At 43.9% G+C, this 14,312-nt stretch overlaps 1 protein-coding gene across 9 annotated transcripts in view; it reads right to left on the minus strand.

Moving 5' to 3' along the window:
- PFKFB2 (6-phosphofructo-2-kinase/fructose-2,6-biphosphatase 2) overlaps nt 1-14,312 on the minus strand; it is a 26,171-nt gene continuing 11,859 nt past the window's right edge. For 3 of the 9 annotated variants that reach the window (XM_054659908.2, NM_001280451.1, XM_054659885.2), the window contains 8 exon segments: nt 14,142-14,266; nt 11,721-11,928; nt 11,085-11,231; nt 9,849-9,953; nt 8,966-9,095; nt 8,125-8,187; nt 7,802-7,866; nt 1-390 (listed from right to left, as the gene is read on the minus strand). In XM_054659908.2, coding sequence (XP_054515883.1) covers nt 325-390; nt 7,802-7,866; nt 8,125-8,187; nt 8,966-9,095; nt 9,849-9,953; nt 11,085-11,231; nt 11,721-11,928; nt 14,142-14,266 — 909 coding nt within the window. In that variant the 3' untranslated portion in view covers nt 1-324. 9 annotated transcript variants of the gene reach the window in all.

The following is a 14,312-nucleotide window of genomic DNA, read 5'->3' on the forward strand; positions in this document are numbered from 1 at the left end:
GACAGTCACAGGTAGGATGTTAAATGCCTATACAGAATGAGATTGACCAACTTGGACCAAACTCAGCACAGAGATGACAAAAAGTCACTGGTTCAGGTTGCTAAATGTTTTGAGGCACAGGGAAGTTAAATTTTTCAGTGTAACTGATATTCCCATTAGGCAGGAGGGGAGGAAATATGGTGACGTTTCTCCAGGCCTCGTTTTGGTGGCCCCCAAAGTCCAGTTCCCACTTAACTTCCTGTTCTAGCCTCTGTGAAGCTGACATCCAAAGCTTTTCAGTAGATCCCAGTCGTTTGGAGAGGTGAGGCCTGAACATCCACATCATTAGCAAGGCAACATGAGGGACGCTGCGGAGGGGCGTCTGCGCACAGCCAGTGTGGTCTCTGCTGCCTATGAGCCAGAGAGGAAGAGACACAAAGCTATTACAGCACCGCCAAGCAGCGAACATAAAAGTAGAACAGAATCCTTCCCCTACCTTCCCTCCTCCCTCAACCTCCCCATCCCCACATCCATACACATGCATGAACACACTGGCGTGCCTACACACACACCTTGACTACCCGAATGGCGTAGTCATGGTCTTCTTTCCCTGAGGAGCTGACCTCGTGACCATATTGGACCAGGCACTCCTTTCAGACCTGGACCATAAGCTACATACCCAAGACATGAAGCAGGAGCAGTCAGGATCCCTCTGGTAGAAGGATATCGTGTAGGCTATGTCAGCCAAAAGACCATGCCAATAAAGTGACACTGTAGTCAGGGGCTACTTGGCTTCTGAGGAGGGTCCCTACTATTTTAGTTATACGAGTCCATTCTGAAACCAGTCATCAGAGCAGATCAACTTCTTCCCATTAACTGGCATCTAACATTTTACCTTGTGGGAAATTTTTCCCCTAGAACAGTGCTTCTCAAATGTTAAATGTGCATATGAATCACCTGGTCGTCCTGGTAAAATGAGGATTCTGACTCTGGAGGTCTGGGATGGGGCCTGGGATTCTGCATTTCTAATGAGCTTCTGGTCTTTGTTAAGGTAACAAGGAATAAGGCATGAGAATGGTAAAACAACCCTATCTGTATTTCCTGTCTCAAAAAAAATTAAATGCTGTTTTATACCCTTGACCATAATCTCTTTAGAAATGGGCAAATCACATTTTAGGAACAACAGTCCACTAAGTGCTAAAAAATCTCCAAAAGTTTTCTTTATAATACATAATATGAGTTACATGTTGCTAATGGGAATACTGCACAGTGCAGTGAAATGTAATTGTTTCTTAATTCTTGCATAAGTGCCAACAGGAACACACAACTATTGAAGTTCATGTGCTTTCCATAATGTTCTTCCTGTCTTCCCCAGAAGGTGGCAGAAGAGAGCCATGGCTACACCATGGTCTTCAATTACAGTGCGAACTTCTGTTGGCTCGTCTGAGTCTGAATCCTTGTGCAGCATGAGGCAAAGTTTTAGGGGTGGGGAAGGGATGGGAAACACAACTGAAAATACTAAACAAAAAACCCAGAAGCCTTCTGATAGGTTCAAGTTACTCAACAATTTTATTTACCCATTCTACACACACGCACACAAAAACACATTTCAAATACAGTTATGCACACTTTAAATGGATCTGAGTGGCATACTTTGTTATCAGTGTCACCCGATTAAATCAGAATGTTGCTAAAGACTTATGTTCCTATTTCAACAGAGCAGTGCCTAGGAAATCTACAGTAGAACTCTCTTCCTAGGCTTCCCAATCTGACCCATTCCCATTCAACACAGAGGTGCTCAGCCCCACACCATCCCCCTTCCCAAAGGGCACCATGTATGATCAGCCCTTTGATTTTGCCATAGCAAAACCATCACCATACCAGCATAAGTTGATCTTCTTGTTAGGTCAATATAATAAAAAACGTACATAAGCAATTCAGATACAAAAACATTGCGTAGGTAAATATTGGTCACAGATATCCAGTGAAAGGCTTACTGGAAAAAATACTTTTGCCAACCCTTAAAATCAATTTTTAAATGCCAAATTTTCTTCTCATTTTTACTTACTAGATTAAGCGTAAAATCCAAATGCATGGCTGACTAAAAATAGCAGCCCTGTCCAATGGAATACAACATTCCAGAACAGGGTAAGCTGGGGACACAGAAGTTTCAGAAACGAACAGTGGAACTGAAGTCCTGCCCTAAAGCAGGGGACTGGATGAGATGGCTTCAAGTAAAGGTAACAACTCCAGGCTCTGAACAGGCATTCCCTTAGCTGAGTTCACAAAATACCATAAAAGTGATGCATAACCTTTATCTTGTACAAAATAATGAGAATTTGGCCACGACTATATAAGAAATATCTATTTAAAATCATAGTGTACAGAACTCCCCTATAAAGAAAACATGTGGAGTGCTTAATTCCTTTCTTTGTTAGACACATTTAATAGACAGAGAATTACCATAATGTACATACACTTCAATGGATACAATCAGAAAGCAGGCAGACTGTCAGCTTACAGACCCTAGACCGTTAGTCAGGCAACACCCAAATTTTACTATAGTCTATCTATCAGTCAGCACACAGACACTACTACAGTCTGTCAGTGACAAACAGATCCTACTAGAGTCAATCAGCACACAGATCCTACTAGTCTATCAGTTGGTCAACATATAGACACTACTAGAGTCTGTCAGTCAGCACACAGACACTAAAGTCTGTCTGTCAGTCAGCACACAGACACTAAAGTCTGTCTGTCAGTCAGTCAGCACAGAGCTCCAACTAGAGACAGTCTCCTGGACAGTATGGGTCTAAATTAAATCCCTGGACACAATTCTGATATCTGTGTCACCTTCAGGGAAAGTCGATTCTACCCCACCAGTGTTGCAACCTGACTCAGTTGTTACATATTTTCAATAAGTCAAAATACATAGAAAAGCTGGGTAAATCTATCAAATTTCTTAACAATGAACACAACATGGCTTCTGGGCTTGGCAAAGACAATGGAATGTGCAGAAGATTACATAACCCAGATACAATTCTTCTGATTACTGGATACTTTTTCCCTTGCCCATTGGCCACTCCAACCACCAATGAGTTTCTGTCAATTAAGATCTCCTGCTCACAAAAAAAAAAAAAAAAGAAAAAAAAAAAGTAACATAGATGAATTTATTTCCAAACAGCTATATCATATGTTTCTTCAAAATGCCAGGGTCTCTGAAGACCAAATGTGGGTTGCAAAGAGGATTACCCAGATCCTCATATGGAATACTCACCCATTCAGTCTAGGGGTACACATATATTGTGTCCTTAACTCCAACTTCTTTGGAAACAAACAAACAATAACAACAACAACGAAACACCAGAGGCAAAGATATAGGGCAGATCCCTAGCACAATGCAAGTTTTTAGAAGCTTTTCTTATTCTACTTTAAAACTCAGTGTAAAAATCATCCCTTTACCAAAACAAAACAACAATACAGATAAGAGCTAAATTACAATTTAGGGATTAGGAGATAAGAAGAGAAGTAGGTTCTCTAAATCTGCTTTAGAATTATCTTTCAAATCTGTCATAGTCTTGAAGCAAGAATAAGAAAACAGAATAATTTCCCTTTCCCCACTTTAGACAAGTAAATTTATAAAAAACTTTTTTAGAGGTGAGGTTTCACTATATTGCCCAGGCTGGTCTCAAGTGATTCTCCTGCCTCAGCCTCCCAAGTATCTGGGACTACAGGTATAAGCCACAGCAACCAGCTTATTCCAGTAGATTAAATGCTAATGTCTTTACCTATTTCTCACAAAACAAAACTTACAGCCTCAGCAGAGAGTACTTTTAAGTCCATTTTTATTTTGTAGGACTTGTGATAGACACAGTCATAGTAATGTATACAGATTACCAACATGCATTCAAGTAAGACCAGGAGAGAAAAGATGAGAAGTAGAGCTGAAACTTCTCTAAAATTTGGAGTAAGAGCTCTTTTCCATTCTACATTCTCCTGGCTTCTTCCTGCTAGACTTCTCTGAAGGGATCTTGCTTTAGAAACTAAAGGATGCTGAAGCCCTTGCTTGCCAAATTCCAATTTCTCATGTCCTATCTGAGGCTAAGACCACCTCAGCTCGTCTTCTGGAGAAAGCGAACTAGCACAGGGGAGAGTGGGGAAATAACGGCAGGCTGAGAGCCAGAATGAACATCCCAGTGACCTGTCTCTAATGCTGGGTTAATGACAGGTTAACACAATGCTAGCTTGTTAGAGAAGTCCCCTTTTGCTAAGAGTGGGTACAGTGTTAATCCAAAGTCTGTGGATCAAAGTGCTCCCTCTTCTCATTCATTAGGTCTGAATTACTCTCACCTCACAGCAGAAGAAAAGACTGAATGCCCATTTGGGCTACAGATGCCACCATCCAAGCAAATGTGGACAATGCAAACTTGTAAAAGTGCCAAACACGCCTCCCCAACCATATCTCATTCTCACACTGGTGGTGGTGGGGGCATCCCCATCCCCCAATCCTTGTAGTCTCATAGCCATAGGACAACAGAAAAGTCAGGAGAAGCGATGTGATGGTTGAACACTTCTAGACTCAGACTGTTGCTATATTGCAAATGTCCATTTGTTATAAATTACATGTCCTGTCTCTTAAAATAACCTTCCTCTGGACAAGGACCTTTTCTTCTACTTCTGTTTATCTTTCCCCTATCCCTGCCCCCACCAGCCCAAAGCTCCACAAAGACACTAAGTACATATTATGTAACCACTAAACAGGAATAGCAGGTTACTTAACATCTTGGACACAATTTTGAGAAGAATCTAGGTAAGCAGCCTTTAGAAGCTGGCTATGGTATCCTACTTGGGACATATGAGTAAAGGACTCGGGGTCAGGAGTCAGTTGCCAGTGATGACAATCTTTATCATCCTGCAGGGTCTGCACCTCTCTCCAGGGTGCTTAAAATCCCCAGCTGCTATCTAGAGACAATTATTTAATTCAGTGATTTGTTCTACATCACTCAGCAATGTAAAGGGTTAAAGATGGGACTAGAACCTAGAATAACCCTCTAAAACACAGCAGCCTGCCTTCCAGGGGGTTATATCATTTAACATTATGATCTGCTCAAACATCAAACCCAAAGAACTGTCCTTTCAGGACTATGAGGAATTCAGAATTCCTAGGCTGACACTTTTGTCTGAGAAACTACTATCCAGTATTTTTCCACCTAACTTCCTAAGGTGGAGTTCTTAACCCGAGCTATGAATCAGAATCATCCGGGAAGCTACTTAAATACATGCATGTCCAGACCCAGATCCCAGAGATTCTGAGTCAGTATTAAGCATAAGGTGGACACAGGCATGTTTATGATTCAACAATTCTAAAGGGGATTCTAAGGAATACTCCTGGATGAGAACCACAGCAAAAAGTCTTCCATTACCAAATGAAAACACCCTTGGAAAATAGCTAACTCCTTCTCACTGGTTACCTCTAAAAGACCAGCAGATAACTTTAAGGTGGGGAGTCACCTATCACTTTTTAAAATCCCATGAGAACCCTAAACTTGCCGCTCAGAAAAACATACATATATTCGTACATTTTGCATGCAAAATTGGGAAAGAGAATAAGCCATCATGGTCATCAAGGGGCTAAGAATTTCTTCCCTAAAGATTTTCTGTTTAACCCTACAAAGAAAATGAAATGACAGAAGTGAATAGAGAAATACAAACAGTTACGAGCTAGATCCCACAGGGTTCCAAGGACTTCTCTGGACATCAAGATGAGATAGTTTCTCTTTATGAACAAAAGAATACTCCAATGAGAGAGATTAAATTCATCATCAAGCTTTTCCACATTTGGGAAAAAAAATGCTCATGTAAAAACTATTTTGTTTTGATGTTTCTTTCTTCTTAAGGACAGTGTGCTGAAATTATTCAAAAATAAGCAGTTTTAGTGAACTCTTCTCTGCCTCTTGCCTTGAGCAACTCAAACATCAGTGGTGACTCCTGAATCTAACTGCCCTTCTAAACAGCCCCAGAGGATACTGGCTTTGGCAGGAAAAGTTGCTGTGATTGGCAAAGAACCTGAGAGCCATGGGAGAAAAGACATGACTGCTCTCTAAGAGCCCTGCAAGAGCTAGAGCCCCCCCCTACTCTCCTAAACCCCACTCTGCAGACCTCAAAAGACCCAGGCCTGACTCTAAATTAAAAATAAAAACCAAGACATTTCCCACATGCTCAGAGCCAGAATCCCCCAGGGCATCGAAGACTTAGGACTGTTTCTCATGAAAGGAGGCAAGAACTCTCACCCTATGTCTACTTGCAAGCTCCAGAATATTCTGTGGATGTTCTGTAGCCTGGGCTGGCCCTTGCAGGACCTGGCTGGAGAGGAAGGGAGAAAGGAAAGGAAAGACTCCTCCAGTCCAGATCCATTTAGACCCTCTTCAGAAAGCATCAACTGGGCCAGACTTGTCTCTTGTCAATCACCCCTTCCTTCCTAGACAGACACCACAATGCCATGCATTACACTGGACAATCCAGAGGGGACATGAAAGTGGGGGAAGAAAGCAGTCAGGTAAGGAGTGTGAGGAAAACACACATTGAAGAGACAAAAGTGAAGGAAAAATAGACTTTTTGTCCCCCAACTGCTCACCCGCCCTCCATCCCCCAACACTTCACCAACATGAGGACATTAGTGAAGACACCAGGGAACAGAGAGAAGATCCAAGAGTGTGGGGCATGCTCAGCCCCAAGGGAGTGTATCTTTTTCCTCCTCCAGATCATCCCATCTGAGAATCTGTCCTAAAAGACTCAATTTGCTAACTTGCCCCTGGGTGAAAAGATGTTTCAAACTGAAGAACAGCCTAAGTTGTCCTATAAACACATAACCTCATGTTCTGTGTTAAGATTAATGGTGAAGTGTCAGGGGTGGGCGTAGAGGGAGGAAGTTAATGACTCCTTGGTGATTAGTGACAAGGGCAGGAGGCCAGGGCTGGAGGGAAACACACAGTTACACCACCGGAATGCTGACTTGGGTCTTCGGCTAGTCGGCCCCTTCTTGCATGTCCTGGGCACGGAGAGGGCTGAGGGGCTTGAGGGGCCGGCTCCCAACACTGTAATTTCTTGGACGCCTTATTGTATTCGAACTGGACAGAGGCGTAAAGCTGTTCCTTCTCATCCTTACAGGGGTTTGGTTCTTGGGGAAGTTGTTCTGATTGGAAATGGAGTGACACCACACAAATGAAAGCCAAGCCAAAAGCTCACTCATACAGGTTAATAATGCGCTTGTAACCACAACAGCTTCCCTCACTGCTGCTCCTCTGCACACAGGGTCCCTCACAGGGCATGGCCCATGGCCTGGCCTCCTAGCATCAGGGGGCTAAAAGGGAGAAGCTCCTTAAGCATAACATTCCAAAGCAGGAAAAAGACCCAAAGAAAGGAAGGGGCTTATTGAAGACCACACAGATTACCAGGGACAGACCTAGGAACAAACCTACACCTCTTGACCCCCACCTTATAGGCTCCTCTGGACTCTGCTTTCTAAAGGGACACTTGGGGTTGGAGGGGGGTAGTAATTTGCATTTCACTTCAGCCAAACACTTTCCATATTTAATTGGATTTCCAGGAGCCAACATTCAAGGTTAAGACTCATGAAAGGGGTACTAACTTAAAAAAAAAATAATTCCAACATCAGTTTCAGACGTAGCAAACTACGTTTGGACGTAAGTTCTGAATCTGTTTCCCTTTTGTACATAAAAGAAACCCCAGACTCTTGATGTCAAAGCTTCAAAGACTCAAGGTGGCAGGGAAACTGGTGTGTTCATCGTGGGAAAATACTTACAGTTGGCTTGTCACGGTGCGTGTTCACAGCCTCCACGTTAAGTTTAATTGTTTCCACTTTGCACCCTGAGAAAACAGAGGAAAGAGAGGACTTAAAGAAAAAGGTTCAATGGAAAATTCCTTAGTTATGGGAAAGTATACCACAAAGGAATATACGCATTCTGCAATACACACAGTCATGCATACATCCCTTTCAAAACAGAAGGCACTGATGGAGCTTCCCTGGTATATAGGGATAATGAAGCTGAACTCTAGACAAACTTCAGAGAAAATTCTGACCTTCCTCAATTCCCAGCTCCCGTCAGCCCCTATGTGCATAGTTACCATAGGCCACAGGAGTAAGTTTGAAGATGGTATGGAGAGGGCATCTCAAGTATGGTAGCTCATCTGAAAACAGAAAGACCAGGCAAAGGAAGTCTCTTAGTATTATGGAGTAAGGTCAAGTTAGTGGAAGAAAGAATCTACAGAGCTCATAATGAGTTTCCCTTACTTTGACCACCTCTTAGAGTTGTACAACTCCTCCCTTAAACCCCAGACCACAAAGCCACCCAAACTTCTGAGTGGCTAAGGCAGGAAAAAAGGCCATCTTAGATCCTTCCATGCAGGCAAAAACAGGAAGTATTGTAGCCAGAGAGCCCAATGGAAGGGGGTCACCTGGGTACAGCAAAGGCCAATAAGGTCTGACCACAACAGCTTCCCAGCAGCTCAGGATGCTGAGCTCAGCATCCACAATGCAGGCTTCCCAGGAGCTCCCGAAGATCGGGAAGTGAAGTATGGAAGAAGTCAACGGCACCTTCTTACTGCCCTTACCCAGAAACAACTGCTGCTCCTAAGATACCACCCTCCTAGTAGGCAGCGTGGCAGGCTGGGAATATTCAACCACTGTCCTGATGCTGCCAGGAGTGTCAGCATGACACTGGCCCTTGAGCCAGGCAGGATCAAGGAGCACCAGCAGCAGCCACTCTCCATTGGAAGCTTTCGTAGCAGCAGAGTGAACTCAGCAAGTCATTGACTCAGTGGCTGCTGGGAGCCCCACACTGCTGTCTGGAGAAAGTACTCTAATTTGAGCGGAGACAGGGAGGTCTGTTTCCCAGGAATCCTGGTGCCACTGCAAGTCCAGCCCTCTCCCACTGGATGTGTCTCCCAGCCCCTCCCTCAAAGGCACCTGCGCCCTTATCCAAGAAGTAGGCCAGGAGGCAGCGCATGACAGCCTGGTGGGAGATGACGAGGACATTGCCCTGACGTTCCAGCTCCATGATGACAGGCTCCAGCCGCTGCACCAGGTCCTGGTATGACTGTGGAGGGAAATGGGGCAGACTGGCAGGAGCCCAGGTGCAAGCTGGCAGCCAAGTCAGTGGCTGGACCTTGGAGACTAAGGGCCACTTCTTCTTCCTCAGCTGGCTTTCCTTCTGGAGGCTCAGTGAGTTTACATCACCTGCTAACTGCCCCCAGCCCTGGTATCTCTTGAGAAAACTCAGATCTTTCAAAAGCAATATTTAGACCAAGAAAACTACAGGTTAAGAAGACGAAGTGTGAGTTCAACCTGTGTGTGTGTGTGTTTTTTCTTCCCACAGATTAATACAGGCAGTGAGACAAGAGACTCCTAGGGGTTTCCTGTACCTCTGCCATTCAGTTTTATTTACTTTTGCCTCACACATCCCTAGAGTATGGAAACCACTTAGACAAGGAAATAGCCTAAAACACTCAAGATGATAGGGAAATAATTCCTATCCCATATATTTACTTGGTGACTCCACTTACTTATGTGGGGGTGGGATTGAGAGAGTACAAGGAAAAAAAGAAGTAAAAATGATTGTGTTGATTCTAAAACATACTGAACAGAGGATGCCTTGTCACCCTTATCCCTGGGAATCTTAACAATTAATGAGGCATTCGATTGTCTAAGCTGAATGAAACCAAAATGACCCAAGGGAAGGAAGATAAATGATGCCTAGACCCTCCAAATCACATTCAATCCTTCCCCCAAATTAAAGTTAAACACTCAGCAAGGGTCTAGGCAGTCACTTCACATGACAGGGGCATCTTACCTCCCCACCAGGATATCGATACAGATACTTCTCTTGATCTCGAAGTGCAAACTCTTCTGGGTACCGTTTCTCAATCTCTGCATAGGTCATCTCTTCACACACACCCTGCAAAAAGCCACTTGAAGCTGGCTTGAAGAGATAGACTGTACCACACCAGCCCCATCCCAAATAAGGAAGATGACATTGAAGAATGCTAGTTTCTTAGTACGTGCCAGGCACTGTGCTGGGTCCTTTCATGTATTGCAGCTGCCTGTGACCAGAGTGTCACAGAGTGTCTGTGACTCACCGGGTGAGGACCACTGCCGGAAAGAGGCAACTTCTCTAGCTCAAGCTACCACATTCTCCTACTACTGGGGGGAACTTACAGGTCAAGAAAGTCAAGAGGCTAAAAGGAACAGGAAGCAGAGAAGGAGGGAAACTGAAGGGACTGGAGACCTTGCATGAAAAATAAAAGGGTAGAAGGAAGGAAAGAAAAAGAAATGTTGGCCGGGAACGGTGGCTCATGCCTGTAATCCCAACACTTTGGGTGGCCAAGGCGGGTGGATCACAAGGTCAGGAGTTCAAGACCAGCCTGGCCAAGATGGTGAAACCCCATCTCCCCTAAAACTACAAAAATTAGCCAGGCGTGGTGGCAGGTGCCTATAATCTCAGCTACTCGGGAGGCTGAGGGAGAGAATTGCTTGAACCCAGGAGGCGGAGGTTGCAGTGAGCCAAGATCACGCCACTGCACTCCAGCCTGGGCCACAGAGCGAGACTCCGTCTCACAAAAAAAAAAAAAAAGAAAGAAAGAAAGAAATGTCTACTTTTGTACTCAAGAAGAGAGAAAGCCAAGAGAAATTTTGGGAAAAACTTTTCCTGAATAGCTGACCAAATGATCTAAGCAGAAAGCAAAGAAGTGGGTTGTTAGCTATTTATTTTTCCCAGGAGGCAAATATACAAAGGAACAAAATGAGTCCTTGTTAGCCCTACTTTCCCCAGGTGCCAGAAAGGCTGGCTCAAAAATTGGTTTAGGTCCCATGATTGGCACAGGTACTGAATCAGGCAGGAAACCCCTGATTAGGGGTGCAATTGTCCTCCCTGAGCCCCCGGGCTGGCCATAGAGTCAGCTTCCTCAGAGTTTTTACTTGTTGGTTGTAGTTTCCTAGATAAAACTGTCTAAATAGTGACTTCTGAGAGTTCCTGCCTGAAGACGAGACTCTTGTTGGCTTTTCTGGGCCTTCAGAGCTTCCTACTCACAGCATCAATCTCATTCAGAATCTTCCACTGCTCATAGGGCACCCCGAGAGATTCAGCAGTCTGTATGGTCCTCTTCAACTGGCTTGTCCACACTTTGAGGTCTGTTATTTCCTGTTCCTCCAGAAATTTCCTTAGAGCTTGGGCAAACTGGGGTTTAAACATGAAAATTAAGGGTAAAAAGAAAACACACAGACACACACACACACACACACACACTCAACACACACATACACAAAGCCTGCTAACTTGGCCTGTAAGGGACAACGTGCATAACCATGGTCAAAATCCATAAGGTACTACATAGTTAATATAAACCCAAAAGGAAATGAACTTTAACTGGAGCACCCTGTACATTGCTAAGTACACAAGTTGTGCCCAATGAATATCTGATGGTTGAATGATCACAGCAGAAATGGGTCAAAGTTATCTACTCTTTAACACAGAGCTAGACGCAGTGAGCAAGAACACACCTTGAGCACTTGCCTGACTATGAAACCACAGCCTACGTCCAAATGGGATTTAAGTAAGGAGACAAAATATATGACCTCAGCCATGCCCTTCTAACTCTAAGCCTAGAAAATCCAGTGTGCTGAATAATTACTCATAGAAAATCCAGTGTGCTGAATAATTACTCACCTGCTTTCCCCGCACCGAGAGGCCAGAGTCACCCCCAATCTTCCCCAAGAGATTGAACTCGCTTTCTCCATGCCGGCAAAGGTAAATGGTGCGAGGCTGGACGTGGATATTCATGAGGTAGTAGACTATCTTGCTCTGGATGTAGTCCTGGACTCTGTTGACTAAAAATCGCTGGCCCACGTTTATCACCTTGATGAAAGAAAGATCCCTGGGACAGGAAAGGAAAAAAAAAATTCCCTAGGTAAGAAAATCTGAGAATAAGAATCAGAGGGAAAAGGATTTCTATAGGGACTTGCAGGCTCACAGCTGCTCTTCCTCCCCTCCTCTGTCACACCCACGTTTATGGAACCAAATGGTAGGAGATTAATTACTCCTTAAAACCAAGATGAAGTACAATTTCCTGAACTTCTAGTAAGTTTGTACCATTTCCTCAGTGCCTGTAGTGTGACACGTAATGTAGATAAATAGGATAAACAGAATTCAGCCTTCCCATCAGGGGCTAGACTAGATGACCTGAAGATTTTGCTAAGCCCAAAATTTGGTGAGAAGAATAGGCCCCTTTTGAGGCAGTTAAGACCTGGCCAGAATATGGCATGATGAGCAATGAGGGGAAGGGAAGAGGCAACAGAAGCACAGACAGAAATGTCTATATACTCCCTGCATCTACCTAATCATGCTTCTCTCAAAGACACTTTCAGACATTGCTTGCTTTGAGGCCAACATGAGATTGTTCTCTTTATAAAAGTCATAAGTGTGGCTGGACGTGGTGGCTCATGCCTGTAATCCTAGCACTTTGGGAAGCCAAGGTGGGTAGATCAGGAGATCAGGAGTTTGAGAACAGCCTGGCCAACATGGTGAATCCCCATCTCTACTAAAAATACAAAAATTAGCCAGGCATGGTGGCGGGTGCCTGTAATCCCAGCTACTCAGGAGGCTGAGGCAGGAGAATTGCTTGAACCCAGGAAGGGGGAGGTTGCAGTGAGCCGAGATCGTGCCACTGCACTCCAGCCTGGGCAACAAGAGCGAGAGACTCCATCTCAAAAAAAAAGTCATAAGTGCTTATTTTAATTCAAAAAATCAGAAAAAATGATGGAAGGGTGCAAATCACGCATCACCCTACTACCAGAGATAACATATACAAACATACACATGTATATATATGTAGATCTTCTGTATGTTTTTCTAGGTGGGACTTTGTTCCAACTGAAGAATACTTTATGCCATATCTAGAGGTGGTTTTCAGCCTCTGAATTAAGGGGATTCTGGGAAACCCACTTGAAGGAACTGAAAGGCTCAAAACATTAAACAGACCACTGTATTAAGTGTGCCATGCACATTAAATGTGCCATTTGCTTGGCTGCAGGTCTGTATTATATGAATAGAGCTGTTAACTGCCCTGAATGCATGCTCTTTCATGAGGCCACATTCTTGCAGATTTCCATGTGTACACCATCTTTCTTCAACATGGACTTGGTTTTGCTATGGCTCATATACCTCACACATGACAAGTTAATCTATAGTCTACACCATACTGCCAACAAATGCTTCCATAGTAACAACAGCTGGTATTGATCAGACATTTCTCTGAGTCAGGCATGTTCTTGAGGGCTTTGCATGTTATATATATATAGACAGAGATAGAGAGACAGATATAAAAAATATGCAATATGTAATATATATGTTATGCTATAATATGCATGATATACACACAAGCATTAATATATGTAAAATATCATATAATATATATAAACTTTAGAAACTGATGACACATCTCCAAAGGGTATCCTACAACACCCCCATTCAGATATGAGGCAGTGATTCTCAACCAGGGATGACCGTGTCCCCCAGGGAACATCTGCCATGTCTGGAGACATTTTGGTTGTCACAGCTTGGAGGTGTTACTGGCATCTAGCGGGCAAAGCCCAGGGAAGCTGCTGAACATCCTACAATGCACAGGACAGGTCCTACAACAAAGAATTACCCAGTTCAAAGTGCCAATAATACTGAGATTGAGGAAATCATGCTCTAGAGACTGGAGAGAAAAAAAAAAAAAAAAAAAAAAAAATAGCCGGGCATGGTGGTGCACACCTGTGGTCCCAGCTACTCAGGAGGCTGAGGTGGGAGGATCACCTGAGCCCCGGGGGCAGCAGTTGCAGTGAGCCCTGATTTTGCCACTGCACTCCAGCCTGGGTGACAGAGTGAGACCCTGTCTCAAAACAAAACAAAACCAACCACTTCAATTTTTCATGTACAAGATGCAATCCACATAAAAGCCACAAATCCATACCTTATTTCTCTGGGATGATGTTAACACTGTAGATCTAGATTATCAGAAGGAAGTTAGAGAACTCAGGGAGAAAGGTTATTTTCCCAGATGAGACCTTTGCCTTGGGCCCTTCAAACCATGGCCTTAAACCTTACTTGTCATAGTTGTCTGGGTCAAGAGGTCGGTAGGTAACTTTGTAGCATTCAATTCTCTTCAGGAAGTCCTCCATCACGTTCTCTCTGTTCCTTTCAGGATAGTCAGGGCTTGATACCTTAACCTCCTGAAATCATAGGAACCAGTAAAGGCCTCATCAGAGGTCTGCTCGT

This window comes from Pan troglodytes, chromosome 1 (assembly GCF_028858775.2).
Source record: "Pan troglodytes isolate AG18354 chromosome 1, NHGRI_mPanTro3-v2.0_pri, whole genome shotgun sequence".
NCBI classification, from domain to species: Eukaryota; Metazoa; Chordata; class Mammalia; order Primates; family Hominidae; genus Pan; species Pan troglodytes.